The sequence below is a fragment of the Rhipicephalus microplus genome, chromosome 3 (genome assembly GCF_043290135.1).
Source record: "Rhipicephalus microplus isolate Deutch F79 chromosome 3, USDA_Rmic, whole genome shotgun sequence".
Taxonomy (NCBI): domain Eukaryota; kingdom Metazoa; phylum Arthropoda; class Arachnida; order Ixodida; family Ixodidae; genus Rhipicephalus; species Rhipicephalus microplus.
Window position 1 is genome coordinate 92,424,972 of NC_134702.1, and position 15,836 is coordinate 92,440,807.

The 15,836-nt window shown below is 42.0% G+C and overlaps 1 protein-coding gene across 1 annotated transcript in view; it reads right to left on the reverse strand.

Annotated features, from left to right (window-relative positions):
* The window catches only part of LOC119159763 (ATP-dependent translocase ABCB1-like), an 84,518-nt gene that overhangs the window by 36,619 nt on the left and 32,063 nt on the right, over window positions 1-15,836 (reverse strand). Inside the window, exons 8-17 of the mRNA XM_075889983.1 lie at window positions 12,991-13,107; window positions 11,201-11,255; window positions 10,958-11,071; window positions 10,244-10,354; window positions 9,650-9,775; window positions 8,636-8,839; window positions 7,724-7,894; window positions 6,003-6,225; window positions 1,783-1,901; window positions 749-892 (exon numbers count right to left, since the gene is read on the reverse strand). Of these exons, the coding sequence (XP_075746098.1) occupies window positions 749-892; window positions 1,783-1,901; window positions 6,003-6,225; window positions 7,724-7,894; window positions 8,636-8,839; window positions 9,650-9,775; window positions 10,244-10,354; window positions 10,958-11,071; window positions 11,201-11,255; window positions 12,991-13,107 (1,384 nt within the window). The remainder of the gene's footprint in view (window positions 1-748; window positions 893-1,782; window positions 1,902-6,002; window positions 6,226-7,723; window positions 7,895-8,635; window positions 8,840-9,649; window positions 9,776-10,243; window positions 10,355-10,957; window positions 11,072-11,200; window positions 11,256-12,990; window positions 13,108-15,836) is intronic.

Here is a 15,836-nt window from a genome sequence, read left to right on the forward strand (position 1 = left end):
ATAAAGCATTTTACATATAAAAAGTACAGTCATGGGACAAGATAAAAGTGAGGCTCTTTCACATGTATATTCAAAACGTAATTTGTCCATTGCTCAAGCCCCTTCCAGCAAAAACCAAAACCAGCTTGCTAATTCAAAGGATAGGTTTTCCGAGTAAGTCATACCCAGGAGTCGTGTATAAGACACCATGTGCTGATTGTCATCAAGAGCACACTGACAAAACAGAAAAGCTTTCCCAATGTCTCAAAAAGCACCAACGTGACATCACTAATAACAGTCCCATGACAAATGCCATTGCCGAGCATGTGCATGAACATAATCACACCACTGACTGGGACCATGCTGCTGTCATCGCCAAAGACAAGAAGATGTCATCTCGTCAGCTCCTAGAACCTCTAATCATCCAGTCAACACTAGCTATAATAAATAGGACAACAGAAACCATCCCTGCTATCTATGCATGCTCGTTTCATCGCCCACTGGCTACATAATTGACAACAACTTCTAGTTCAGCTAAGTGAACAAGGACCCCGTACCTGGTTCTGAAACGTCACATCATTAGACTTGATCAGTGATCATGTTTCACCTCATCCCCTGCCTGACCAGAAGAATTTTCGCCAAACTCTTGACTTCATCATTTGCACAGCAAATAGAGATCATAACCAACTATCTAATATGAGTGTTTTGCACTGAATGTGGATATTGCCACTACAATAATAACTTCTATTAAAACTTGAGATGCGCTCACGTTGAATATTTCACTGTAGAAGACTGCAAACACGGGCAGGGACGCTCCTACGACAAGAGAGGCGAGAGACACCAGGAAGAACCAGCCACAGTCTGGCCTGGCCTTCTGCAAGATCTTGCGGGCAGATGGAAGTTCGACGTCCTCCTGCATGCACACCCATGTTCACGAGATCAACGGTAAACTCTGCACAATCAGAACTGCAGCCTTCAACATTATCAATAGACAATGAATGTCAACAGAAAATCAACGCACACAAGGTGAGCACAGGGAAGGCACATAAAATTAAGAATACAAATTTGATGGTGTGGTATAATAAAGATTTCAGCGCAGCACATTGATGCAGCGTAAATAAGGCCGTAATGTAGACAGAACAGTCTCAAAAGTCTCATTTCTGCTTAGTTAGCCATATTCCATTGACTGCCTACCACATTAGATTACAAACTGAATACATGCCTAACAGCTTCCATAACTTCATGACATGTGAGTAAGAAAAAGAAAAGGCACACAATATGTTGCACTACATCAAGCTGACTCGGAGAAAATGTAAAGAAGCACATCATGTTTCAAATGTCAAACACGTACAGCCGTGAGCAAAAGTATACGAACCATGACAGCGCATGCCGAAATCGCCGAGTGCATCATCTAGTGGCGAATCGTCTGCTGTCAGGATCAGTGCTCTTGCGGAATTGCTGTCAAGAGCACTGCTTTGATGGAATTCAATCGGATGGCTTGCCACCACACGGCACAGATGGTAAAGATATGCGGACAGCAGTTGTTCGTACACTTTTGCACACAAGTGTACTTTACAAAAGTGCTGGGTGCAGCAAAAATAAAACTAACTACGGTGCAGAAAAAGATGAGCAAGTGAGATTGGGGGCAACTGTGTTAATGTGCATTAACACAAATCCACAGTAATAAATAACCACAGAAAATAATGATCAATTAAATTGGAAAATTTCTTTTTTTCCAGGATGAGACAGAAGCTTTCCAGTACGAGGCAAAAGGATAGATTGGAAATTCAAGAGAATGCCTGCCTTGATGAAGTCGTCAGCGAGACGACTGCACTCTCGGTCAAACGGCGAGATGCTTTCCAGGAGCAAGGCCTTCCTGCGCCTTCGCAGCCGTTCTTCCTCGTCATCTTCGTCCTGTCTTGCTGGAAGAGACTCGGTATCAACTGGCTGCACATACAGTTTGAGAAAAAGGGCAGGTGGCAGCAGCAATGATGCAAGCCCATGGACAATGCTGAATAAGGTTAGTATCATAGAAATAACATAACCTCTTGTGCGGTAAAGATGCACAATAAGCAGTAGGGTAAAAAAAAAAACTCGGAGCCTTCCCACGACTGTGAAATGGAAACCAAGGAAGCTGTGACTACAGTGGATCTGCTATAAAGATTACTGATACGTTGAGTTTATGATTATCGTTACTGACAATACTAAGGCCTTGGAGATCCTCGGGCTTTCTCACAATATCCAGCCACTCCATATTCGCTAGTGACAACTGTACCAACATGGCTCCTAGACTAGACTGGCGAGGCGAAATGCGTATGGGAGGGCACCAGGGATCTTTACATCATTTCCTACGGAGGTTTTTTACTCCCCTACCCCAACATTCAACATAGCCTTCATTGAAAGTGCTAATCCGACAATACACTCAAATCTCATTATAAAGAAGTTGCATCTTACACGAAAATAAGTTCATTAGGTACGTCTGCAAATTCGTTATAAAGGTATATTCCTAAGACTATAACTATTGCAAGACTATTCTACATTTACTTCGTTATAACCAATATTTCTTTGTTCGGTATAAACTCCTTACAACAGATCCGCTTGCAACAGACATTCGGTTACTACAAACTAATATATGACGTTATGCCGACTTTCCTATTCGTTCAATTGATTGAGCTTCATTTAGTACGGATTCTGGTACAACGAACATTCAGATATAATTGACTAAAATGTGAGGCCAGCAAGGTAGTCAGGACTCACTTACAGCAGACTTTTCTAGCTCGGACATCCTAAACTCAATAACTTCTGGCTTCAATTACATCACTTAGCATATTTTTGGGATGGGAATAGGGCCGCGGATAGTGACGTACTGATTCAAGAACACATGTCTCATATCGCCAGTCTGTTAATGATGAATTATACCTAGCTACGGTGACGAAAAATCGGCGTGCTGCGTGCTTAATTTCACGTGCTAAGACGCTGACGCGCGAAATTGTTGGCCGCTGCCACTGCTGTTTCGAGCGCTCGGTGCTTGGCGAGCATGGCTGGGGTCCGCTACCGATGCACAAGATCTACAGTTCTAAGGAGCCAGTGGCCGATGTGATTTGTTAATTGCGACGAAACACATCACTTCACTTTTGCATATCCACTAGCGCGACAGTCTTTCCTACCAAGTTCGGGGAGGAGTTAGGTCTAGCCACGACTTCGAGTAGAACGTGCGGCTGCGATGTGCATGGCCGCGGTGCTCGATGTTTCAAAGTACGTCATGTTCGATCGCAAGTACAACGATAAGTCCCGTGGTGGTCTTGATCGCAAGGTCTGAAGCGCTGATAAGCAGAACTTTCTTGCCAATGAGTCAACGCTATGACAATCGGTTCAAGACGTGTGCGTGCAATGTTCGCAACGAGCGAGGCGTGCGATCGTAATCTGAAAACTGAAGTTCCACTCGCAGCTGGTTTAACAACCCATGAACACAGAACGAGCACAAAAATGTCCCGAGAAGTACGATTTTAGACAACCACGGCCTCGTGACATACAAGAAGCAAACGACACTATCCTGGAGGCGTATCCGGAACGAGCATCGGACTAACGAGGCGTACTGGAGAAATAGGACAGAAGCAGCCAACTGAAATCCTCCAAATTAATTTCAAACGTCTGCTTTTTTAACACGGAGTGCTCTTTACAAAACACTTTTGCTACAAGCCTAGATTTGTGGTGGGCAGTTGTGCCATTGCGAAGCTATAAATTTTTGAAAACCGACGTTTTTTTTATTTGTGAGTTCCAAGATGGTTTTCACCACCTCGGCAGGCACAAAAACATTTTACAGCCCTTCTACGTAGTTTTTAGTGAAGATATTTTAGAATCAGATAAAAAAAGGCTACAGACACAGAAGAATCATTTCCAAAAAAAATCAACTTTTTTTTGCCCCATTGAAAATAAGTTCGATACGACTCATGATTCTCCCTGGTTATAACAAATCGATTCAGTATTTCCATAAACGTCTGTTCTATAAACTTGGCTTTCACATACTCCTTTTATAACAGACCAAAGTCCTTTTCGCTATGGAGGTCTGCTGTAATGAGGTTATACTGTATCTGGATTTGTTATTTCAACATTGGAGTGTATATATCAGCCGCTGAGAACTGTTGTTCTACAAGTTGTTTTGTGGCCATGTCGTGCATCAATTTGTCTGGGATGTGACCTTCCAGAAGCTAGTCACATACAGCTTTGCTGTAAAAACACATTAAGGAAAGTAATGCTTGCTCAAAGTCAAAGCACATAAACTGAAGCTGATTTACCAGCTGCAAATATGAAATACGGTGAAAGCGTGCAGAGGAAGTAGTAGTCGTGCGGCGGATTCATGGACAAAACACACTTCAGCTACCAAGCCTACTACGACTGCCATAATCAAAGCTAACAATCTATGCAAAGTTGACTGAGCTACACTGAGCATTGCAGCCTGCTTTAAAACACACACATTTTTTTCACTTTACTGGGGCTCACTTATAAGCCAAGAAACTGGTAATTACTATCATACATTTGTTTGATTATGTCATCATTAGGCTGAAATAACATGAGAACAAGTAATGATAGTGGCTATATCAAGCTTCTCCAGTAGGAAACAATCACAAAGAGATAAGAAAACAAAGAGGGAGGATGCAAGCACACCACTAGTACCAATAACAAAAAGCTTTTGGTGTCAAACATGCACTCTGTATTTGCTTACTTAACTTTTTCAATAGTTCCAGTTTAAATCAGTTCATAATTTATAATGAAATTAGAAGAGTAAAATCCCGGCAAACAAGTTAGTACTTAACAGTATTGCAGCTAAATGGAACAACCATCTCCAACATAATCACTTTTGTATTTTAGCAAGGTGAAAAATCTTTAGTTGATAAGAGCTGAAACTATATCTAAGATGGGAACCTACTACAGTCGACTCTCATTAATTCAAACTCGAAGGGACCTCTGAATTTTGTTTGAACTACTCAAGAAATTTGAATTATCAGAAGTTCTCAGATAGATGACTCTGGGTGAGGTGACACCACACATTATGATTAGGCATTGATTTTATCAACATTTAAAAATTTCCAAGTGTTTTTAAACCTTAACTGCACGCAATGAAGAGAAAAAAGAGGTGTAAGGTCCACAAGTTTATCAGCCATTTACTGCTAACCAGATCTTTTAAAGAAATTGGGAATCGCCAACAACTATGCTATAGGTACGTGCCTTCAGCACAAAGCTCTCTATACCAGTTCAGAAGCATCACGGTTTACCGTGTGTGTGCTTCGTTTCAAGCATTTGTTTACTAGCAAAGCCTTTTTCCTTGAAGGCCCAAGGTGCTTGTTTTTCATTTTCAGACTGTTAGAATTATATAAGTTTGCAAATTTTAAACAGCAGGGGAAAGCAGCAGATATTTTCTAGTGTGGAACTGCAAAGAGTATGTACTAATTGAATGATGTAGTTTGAATTAAGAGGCTTTTAAGTACATTGAAAGAATAGAGGGCCAACCAAAAAAATTGAATTTGTTTGAATTAACCAAAAGTTTGAATTATCAGAGTTTGAATTATCGCGAGTCTACTGTACAAGGTGCCTAAAATAACCCAAGAAATGCATCACATTAGAAACACTGTTTAGAACACAAAAAAGACATACACATTGTACACTCGGAGTGAAATGTTATGAGAAAATGTTAAGCAAGAATGATTGCTGGAGCCAACATATTGACAAGATGACACATCTACACCAATCCCCAATAAAGAGAAACTTTTGTAGTCAAAACGTGAGCTCTAGTGACACTACTTGCTTAACAGCCTGTCACCTCTTCAAGACTTCATAGTCGGGTAAGCTTCTGTCAAGCTTGAAGCACACTGTAACACCTTTCACCTCTCTTTTTGTGTTGCCACCAGTTCACACTGTTTTCCAAGAACCTGAGTTACTAACAAGCCCATCGTTGAAGCTGCTACAGTGGCCTAGTGATCCTAATGGTGTTCTGGCAAAATGCAAAACTAAGCAAACAAGCTTACAGGCAGGAGGACGAGACACGGGTGGAGGTGGTGGAGCATCGGCATCTTCATTTTCTGTGAGCTGGCTGAGCATGAGCTGGAAGTAGAAGCCTTTCTTCGCCACCAGATCGTCATGTTTGCCCTGCTCCACGATGTGGCCCTCGTCCATTACGTACACCATGTCTGCCTCTCGTAAGGTGGACAGACGCTGCGTCACGACCACCGTTGCGCGCCGAGGACTGCCCTGCAAAGGAACGGTCATTCACAATATTGTAGCTGGCTGAATACATCTGCACACACGTGAATATCTCAACCACTTCGCATGATATGACTTATTTGAAGGTCCCAGGCTCGGTCCCTGCCAGCGGTAAGTTATCCTTTCATTAGGGGTGCGCAAATATCCTAAATTTCCAATATTTTTCCAATAGTGTTTGCTATTCGACTCAATTCGCACCAAAATTTTACTATTTCAACTTCCTGAAGACAAATACTGTTCATACTTCCTGAAGACGACTACCGTCAATCAGTGCCCGATACACAGTGGGCCCTTCAAATCTTTATCACGCTTCGCCCCATCACATTTTCGTATTGCGGCAAATCTGCACTTTGGGCTCTGCTTCGGTCGCAAATGCATTGACTCCAGAAAACGCTGGTTCCTACATGAAGATGACAGATTTGACAAAGGTGGGGCTCAGTTAATGCTGTTTTAAACCTAAAAGTTAAGCAGAAAGTTTGAAAAATCAGGTGCCAAAGATTTTTAACATCCAAAATTTCAGATGTTCTTATATATTGACCTCTAAGAAGCAGATTTGGAACTCCGGACTTGAAGGGAGCACACCATTGTCTGCCACATCAGTTGGGCTTCCACAGATGTTGAAAAAGGAGAACAGGCTGAGGAACAAGCATCTTTGCCTTTAACGTGTAAATTATTGTCGGCAACACTTTAGTCGCACCAAATCATGTACATGAACACTATTCGGCCTCTGCATTGCCTCAATTTTGGCGAGACAACTATGAAACACCACCCTGCCAGCATCAACCTAGCCAAAAGAAAGACTTTCATGTTGCCATTTCGATAAGTTTGTGTTTAGGAATTCTCAAAAATTTTTTTTTTCTGCTATTTAGCTTCGAAGTATTAGAAAAATACTCAATTTGATTAGCACTTCAATACAGTAGTGAGAGATGGCCAGGGGTGCAGAATACTAGAATAAAACCAACCCCGTCAGAAGCACTCGTCCCATTTAAGCAAAAGTTCCGTATAACAAATTTTCGTTTACTGAGAGTCTATTGTATTTGAATTCGCTTCACACCCAAAATCTAGCTATTTGCATAACTTTTCTTTCCACTTTTCTTTCTTAACATTGACATTCCAATTACTGCTACTTATAACATTCCGTATACTTTCTTAGGCATCACTGCTTGTTAGTTCTTATTAATATTACATGTGTTAACGCAATGCCTCCCTTTGTTTAACACTCTATAGGTTTCTTTTTCAGAGCCGTTTTAAGCAGTTGCATCATACTGAGGTAAGACGCCTGCCTGCCATGCAGAAGGCCTAGGTTAGATTCAGACTCGAATCCATTATTTTCATTCTTACATTCTATCGAGGTTCTGACCTCACTGCCAATGTCATTTTCGCTCATAGCCAACCATACTGACCCTCAATGCCCCCAGAATTTCCACGAAATTAGATATTAAAGTGTGGGCCAGTCTGCACAAGCTGCCTGCTAACTGGTTCCCACCTTGGCAATAGTGCGCAGAAGGTGGGCTTCGGACGCACCATCCAGTGCTCCTGTTGCATTGTCCAAAAGAAGAACCCGGGGAGTCTTGACCATTGCTCGAGCGATAGCCAACCTCTGACGCTGTCCTTCACTGAGCTGGCAACCTTGTTCCCCTATCTCGGTCTCGTAACCCTGGCCGAAAAACAAAATACGCTGCATGCTTAAATGTCATTGTTCAACCAGTGTTGCCTGTGACACTGTCCACGCATATTAAAGGAACAATTTGGGCAGGGTCGTAAAGATCTAACACTAGAAGCGACATGCAACAACACGGAGTACCGCAGGGGTGGAACCACATTTCAGCTACCAAAGCAAACTTTGGATAATAGGCATAACAAACACATCTAAATATAAAAAATTTAGAACAAACTTGAGTTGTAAAAAAGAAAGACAGCAAATAAATCATGCACCTTTAGTTGCATCTAGCAGAGCACAAGTTAAAAAGAAATGGTGGCTATTCATTGAAATAAAACCCAGTAAAACTGCAGTGCAAAAAGCAACTTTACTTATTCGAATTGTAACAGCCCCATGAGAAACTGAGGTTGCAATTGAATAAATTGTCAGACAAACATTAATGAGAACATCAGACCAAATCATTCATTATTGGCTTCACTGATGCTGAAGATTAACCTGCACATGAGATGTGCACGAAATTATGCAAAATGTTAAGTTCTTATAATGAAAAAGGGTAGTCAGTGATATGTCTCAACATTCTTAGAGAATCATGTGTGCTGGAAGGCAAAAACCCACGAAGAAAGCACAAAACTGGAATCAATGCTCAGCAACCAGGAAACTATGTGCATATAGAGATAACGCTGCTTTCGTGCATCATGAAGTATTGAAATCATTGGTAACCGCTCTGCCTGTAATTACCTTTGGAAGGCTCTTGATGAACTCGTGCATGCCAACTAGCTTGGCCATCTCCACAACTTCGACCATTGTGGTGTCCTCCTGGCCAAACTGGATGTTCTCGGCGATGGAGTAGTTGAACAGAGTTGGCCGCTCGCTCACAAGGCTAACCTCGGAACGCAGCCACCGCACACTCAAGGACCTCAGGTTCACACCATCCAGAGTAATCTAGATGAAAGAGAGCAGACAAATTATCACCACTGTTACAAGCTAAAGAAGTTTCCGAAATTTATTTTCAGTGACCAAGTTTGGCACATCACAGCACAGAGCTTCTTTGCACAAGCAGTGATATAAGAATAAAAAGAAATTATACCGCAGTTCGTGCACCTCTGGATTAACATTCTCACTATTATCACAAGCTGAAACTGTTCTCTTTCGAAAGACATCAAAGCGGCAAAAATTTGTGAACCGATGAAAGACGCACAGTACTGTTCAAACCAGACAAATTTTTTTAGTATAACGACTGGTATGCATTACTGCTCGAGACATACAAGTCACATCACGAATATGCTCTCTAGAAATAATGTTGGTTGTCATACACGTGTTTGAATCAAAATTACCCTAATCTAACCTGGAGTTAAGATGGTGAAAATGAAGTACCATATGATTATGCGAGACGCCGTAGTGGAAGGCTCCGGAAATTTTGACCACCTGGGGTTCTTTGACGTGCACTCAAACCTGAACACACGGGCCTACAACTTTTCCCCCTCAATCGAAAATGCAGCCGCCGCAGCCGAGATTCGATCCCGCAAACTGCGGGTCAGCGGCCAGTGTACCTTAGCCATTAGACCACCGCGGTGGGGTTCCATTTTTTATTCTTAGCCGCTCTTCTGCCGCCATCTTAATCTCTGATCCATGAAAGAACAAGCGCCTCTCCCTTTCAATCTTATAAAATTAACCTTCACCGTAGGTGGGGCACACGCTCAGGATTTTACGGTAGCCTTTTTCAAGCATAGCCTTTTTTTAAGCATAACTCACCTCGCCGTAACAGGGGTCATAAAAACGCACAACCAGATTGAGTAGCGTGCTCTTCCCTGAGCCACTTGTCCCGCAGATGGCCACGACTTGACCCTCGTTGGCTTCCAGGCTCACATCTCGCAACACCTGGCCATTCACACAAATGAAGAAAACAGGAGGCTGAAGTGATACACAACCAAAAAGCCTATAGCAACAATTCTGCGAGACAATGTTTCGTGCTTAGGTTTTTACAGAGGCTTCAGTCCTTGAAAAATTGGAGGTGTAGTGTCATGTGAACCAATTATGAAGAGCAAGGGGCATGGCAGTGCAAAGTACAGTGCCAGCTTTACTTTTGCATCAAACTGCTAATTTTTAGAAAACTGATCAAATGTATACGCTTCCACGTGCAGAAAAAAAGGAGAAACGACAAGTGTGTATGTCTATGGATGGGGTAGGGACAAGAATGTTTTTTTCTATAGAAAAAAAAAGAGCGAAGAAAACACGAAGTATACATTTACTTTGGTGACATTATTCTAAAAATTAATGTGCAAGCACAGAAAAAAACAAGTCAGAAAAAAAACAATAGAAAAACAAATATTTTTGCACAGCTCTTACCAAGTGATTTGGACATCTCGGATAAAAAAAACTGATGTTCTTAAAAGCGAGGTTGGCAGTGAACTGCTTCAGCTGCACACCAAGTTCAGAGTAGGAGTCGATGTCAGGCCTCTGGAAGTGCAAAATACTCCTCACATTACTCATGTAGGTGCGATGTGTACAGAAAACACACTTATTACAAGAAGGAAGCATTACATTGTATGCCTGTAAGAAGTGTCAAACAATAAAAAAAGCAGGAAATATATCTTGACAAAGCCTTGGCAAGTTCTTAGCTCCATTTTAACAATTATTTATTCATTTATGCTACTTTTTAGAGTGAAGACCATAAGGACACATTAGTCACTGAGCAATTTTATCAGAAGATGTCTCTATAACGTACTTATTTTGCAATAGTTACCACAAAAGCAGAAATTATTGCGGAAGCAACAGTTCACTGTGCCAAACAGTAGTAACTTTATGACAGTTCTGTCCACATTAGTCATTCTAGGAATCACCTTATTATGCACCAAGGACAAGCTTAAAAAACTATTAGAATAAGTTGCTAGCTGATTGTGGTTCAATTTGAATATTAAATCTTTTGCTGAAAAGCTAGGTCACTTCTTTCTATGCGCTGTGTTATAACATAAACTAAGGCGAACTATGCCTGATTTTACAACACCGCGTGGTGACACTGATCGCACTGCAAAAGTCACAATGAAACTGCAAAAACCTTACTCTGTCAATGACTTCAAATGCTCGCCCTGCTGCCATTTGTGCCACGGCAATGGAGTTCAGCTGCGGCAGAGCATTCCCCAACGAGAATGAACCCACCATGACAGCAAAGAACACCTGCGACAAACAACAATGTGATTTGCAAACCACAATATCTTTTCTGATTTTATCTGTAGTCAGCAATAAATGGAACAAGTTTTTGAGCCAATGCAAATTATGCACAAAAGTGATGCGATCCGTACTCACGATAAATGCCCTGCCAGGGTCCAGCCTAGCTGCTGCTACAAGAAGCGAGCTGTACCTATAAGAAAATTTTGGCACATGGAGCGTGATTCATCAACCAGTTTAGGCAATTTAGAAAGCAAGCATGTGCATTACAAAACACGCAATTTAATGTGCAATTATTGTCAGACTTATAAAAACAAGAAAGCTCGAAGGGCCTTAATGCTCTTGTTTTAACGGTTTTCTCAAGCAGTTTTTGAAAATTATGTGAACAAGTAGGTTATAACTAGAGCAAATCATTCGCATTATACTTTAAGTGAGGCACCTAGTATAAGGGAGATTACCTACACCCAAGGAATGCTTTTTCTCCTCAACTTTTTTTGCAAAGTAATCAAGACTAAGCAGGATGATATTTCACTGGGGCTTTCTATATCGCTAAGACCACACTCCACAATAGTTTGGTTGACCTCTGTGCCACCAGGTGTTGCCACAAACCCTGCTGCTCATGTGTTCTACTCTGACACAAAGATTAAGAAGCCAGTCACAATGGTTGTACAACGGCACCTTATGTCCCAAAACTGGGGTGTCCCAGAACTAGGTGTGGCAGTGCGACGTGACGCATAGCAATGCATGTATCCTAACAATAAATTGCATACTTCGTGCAGAGTGCTGACATTGATACGGTAATGATTTGAAGACGCTACTGGCTAAACAAATTTGCGGAAAATCATCACAACTGCTTAAGGGTCCTTTTAAAAACGTCAATGCTCGTTTTCTACAACACAGGTGCAGTGAGAATATGTTGACCTGCCTTGTGAGTTGAACAAGAACCCTCTAGGAGAATGAATTGTCTGATGGCAGCTATACACGCTGGAAAATGGCTTACAGTGGTGTGGCAGAATGAGATGCGTAGAAAGAAGGAACGTTTCCATAGGGATTATTTACAGAACAACAAACGGAGAGCAGATTTAGGTGGGTGAGTATTGTGTAATGCAGAGCTAAATAAAGCAGAAGTGAGGATAAGTGTATGCACAGGAAATGAATGCATAGGAGTGCTCAAGCGTGCGGTTTGAAATTTTAGCACCTTCGTTCTGCGCCAATCTGCACTGCATAAGTTGTGGAAAATGTAACCCATAGGCATGATGCAGTGGCTACATTTATGAGCACAAAGCCCACAGCCGAGTAACCGGATGCATGCATTGCTATAAGAATATGCCATTAACGCTTTTTGTTCTCTCACAGAGTCACTTTTTGTTCACCACTACAATGGCAATGTCCCGCATACCAAGTAAAAAGAGCTAAGAGTGAGCTTTAAAAAATAGAACAATGAGTACTAGAGTGGACACTGAGTTTGCCTTTATCTAATTTGTTCTAACCTTCAAATGCTTCTTGTGACAACATTACCATTTTAATATGGCTACTGGAACTAGGAAGCATAACGTCGACCTTGGTAATGCGTGCGCATGCTTTGCATTCCAGCAAGTTTTTTTTTTTTTTGCACAGAAAACATTTGGAACCCCCAATTGTAGGCTTTCCCTGAAAGCTTTTCGTATTCAATGAACTTCATTGTAGATTTCATATTTTAGTCACTAGTAAACCACTAAAAACCAATGTGAACAATGAGACGCCACTTTCATTTCATGGGCAAGGCTCTTACAACTACAAAAGCAAAGACTCGTAGTTCTATTGGACCTTTATATATTGCAGCAAACATTTGTATACTACATAATTTAACTACAAATGCACAGGCAAACATGAGCAAACTTTAGTTGTCCAATTCCGGCAGCGCACCTGCAGTTTCCTTTCCCACTTACCAAAAGGCGAGTGCGTAGGCACCGTACAGAACCACAAACGTGAGGCCAAATCCGAATGCCATGGCAATGTACTTGCGCCTGGAAGCCGTCTTGCCTGCTTCCAGAGCAGTCATGTACCTGTCGAAATGTGGCAGCGTCAACAACAGTCTGCAGTTGAAACACCGTACTGAAGAAATATGTGATCATAAATAGTACACCACAGACCATGCGTGCTGAAAGTCAACGTAAAGACTTGCTTTCAGGTCTACGGGTGCAGCGATCATTGCACAAGATGCTGAAGGGGATTGAAATGAAGGACTGCGAAGTCATAAATGCTTGACCTTAGTCGCTGCTAACACTTAAAAACCCGCAAAAATCCGTGAACCCTATAGTGAAGGGTAGGGCAGAAAGGATGCTTATTGCACATTAAAAAATAATAGTAAATTGACCTAAGCGCACATCTCTAGAAATATACAAGCACTTCATGACAATTTACCTTTAAAGCAGACAAGCAGCAGCCAACTTGCAACAGCAAGACAAGCAAGACATTCTTTTTAGATAAATTTTTAGCGGCAATGCTATGGCTGACTTCATGCACTTAAGCAGGCCCCGCCGCGGTGGTCGAGTGGCTAAGGCTGCTGAACCGCAGGTTGCGGGATCCTGGCTGCGGCGGCTGCATTTCCGATGGAGGCGGAAATGTTGTAGGCTCGTGTGCCTAGATTTGGGTGCACATTAAAGAACCCAAGGTCGTCGAAATTTAGGGAGTCCTTTACTGCGACGTCTCTCATGATCACATGGTGGTTTTGGGACGTTAAACCCCACATGTCAATCAATCAATCAATGCACTTAAAGGAGCACTGACATCAAATTTCAAGATCGAGGTGTGCCCATCATTCGATCGCTTGGTATGCATAGATGTTGTTGGCCAAATTTGAACAGCATTTGTCACGTGGAAGTTATTTTATTTCGATGTCAAACAGCGTAGAAAAGCCAAGGAGAAAAAACGAAAAATAGACTGCCCTGCGACATCGACACTAGTGCTACGTGTTCGGTGTGATACATTCCACAAATACCATCCTGAGTGGCGATGCCCTAGTAGCGATGACATGTACGATTCAAGTGTTTTTATCGTGGCGCCGAAGTGCAGAAACGCACTTGCTCGTCGCGTCTGACCTTTGTCGCACCAGTTTGAATGATTTCGTGAAATTATCAAGATAAAAACCACCTTTAAAATAACGGCAAAAGAAAAGAGCATGATTAAACGTGTGCTTGTCGGTCAGCATGTCGGGGAATCGTTGTGAGCTGTAGATGAGCTGCAGTCGTCTAGTTTGAATCATGAAAAAAGCGCAATGAAGATATATTTTCATATTACGTATATGTTATGCATCAACACGACCACAAGCTATCAAAAATAGAGCAGCATATAGTCAGATATCATCGCTAACAAGTAAAACGGAGGTATCGATGAATTTTAGTTCATCTGTAGACTTTGCGTCCACGTAAAAGTGATAATACCGTGTTAACCGCGAGAGGCTGGTAGGTGGGGCCATTTGGAGGCACAAAAAAGAACCTGGCAAGCAGAAAACTTATATTTCTCCGCTGATGCTTATTCGCGATAGCTATATTGCATCGACCACTCTGCGTATACCTGAATGCTTTGCACGCCAAAACACACCAATATAGCTAACCGAGACAAACAACAGAACATGGCTGAAGCGTGCATCCTCGGGCACCTCTGCAGTGCTGCTTTAAACGGCATCCGTTTCGGAATCACTGTTCTGCAAAAGGTCGATCAAAGCAAAAATAATTCACGACGTTGTAAACCGCGGGATTCCAAGCTCCAGACTATCATATCGAACCAGAGTCGACACTTTGTACGGCAACAACAGCAATGCAGGTGACAAGACATGACTGAATGTGTCTGCCTAGCAGACGAAATGTTTGCGGAGCAGCTGAGCCTGACGTCACTCCTTTCTGTGGAGAAGTGGTCAGCTGTGTCGTGATCAGCTGTGGCGACGTAGTGCTACTGCTGGCGCTCCCAGCGCAAAAATTGGTGGGATTGCCGGCCGTTTTGAATAGTCCTAGATACCAGTGATATAAATCAATACAAGTGATAGTTATTCATCCCTCAGTTGCGTTTTAGGTCACGAATCGCTGCTACGAGGTCCATAGCTACTTGCTGACGCAAAAATATTGGCATGAGTAAATTTGATGTCAGTGCTCCTTTAAGCACAGCTCACATAGATAAGCCTGCTTGAAGTTGTTACCTCTTTTGCACCCTTTTTTTAACTGTCATGAAACTTAGAACGAAATGTCCAGCGACCGAGGGATGAAACTTCTTGATGAACAGAACATATACTTTGAAAATATTGATGCAGCGCTCGTAAGAATAAGTAACAAACCCGGATTTGCAGACATCATCAAAAATTAGAGTCAGCACGTAAATATGCACATTTTCACAAGCTCCACACTGCTTTATGCCAAGTGAAGACATAAATACCTAGGCCTAGCACCTTCTGTAACACAGTAAAGTGAAACCGGCCATTGCATACAATTCTCAAGAAGGCAAGCTGAACACAATTTACCAGTCCATGTGGCGGCCAAACCAAACACTCAGAAAGAAAGACGCTTGCGAAACTTCACCTCTGTACGGAACTCATAAACAACAGTTGTTCCTTGCCATCCCAAATTGTACACTTTGTTCCAATGTTCTGAGGTTGAAGACAAGGTAGTGGCTTCATTAGATTTGGCATACTGTTAAGATTAGCTTTGGCAAAGGGACTGGGACAGTTTTCGCGACAATTCCCAGGTTCTCCAAATCCACTGGAATTCGCTGACCTGACAATTTTTGGCTTTCTGAACTAGTA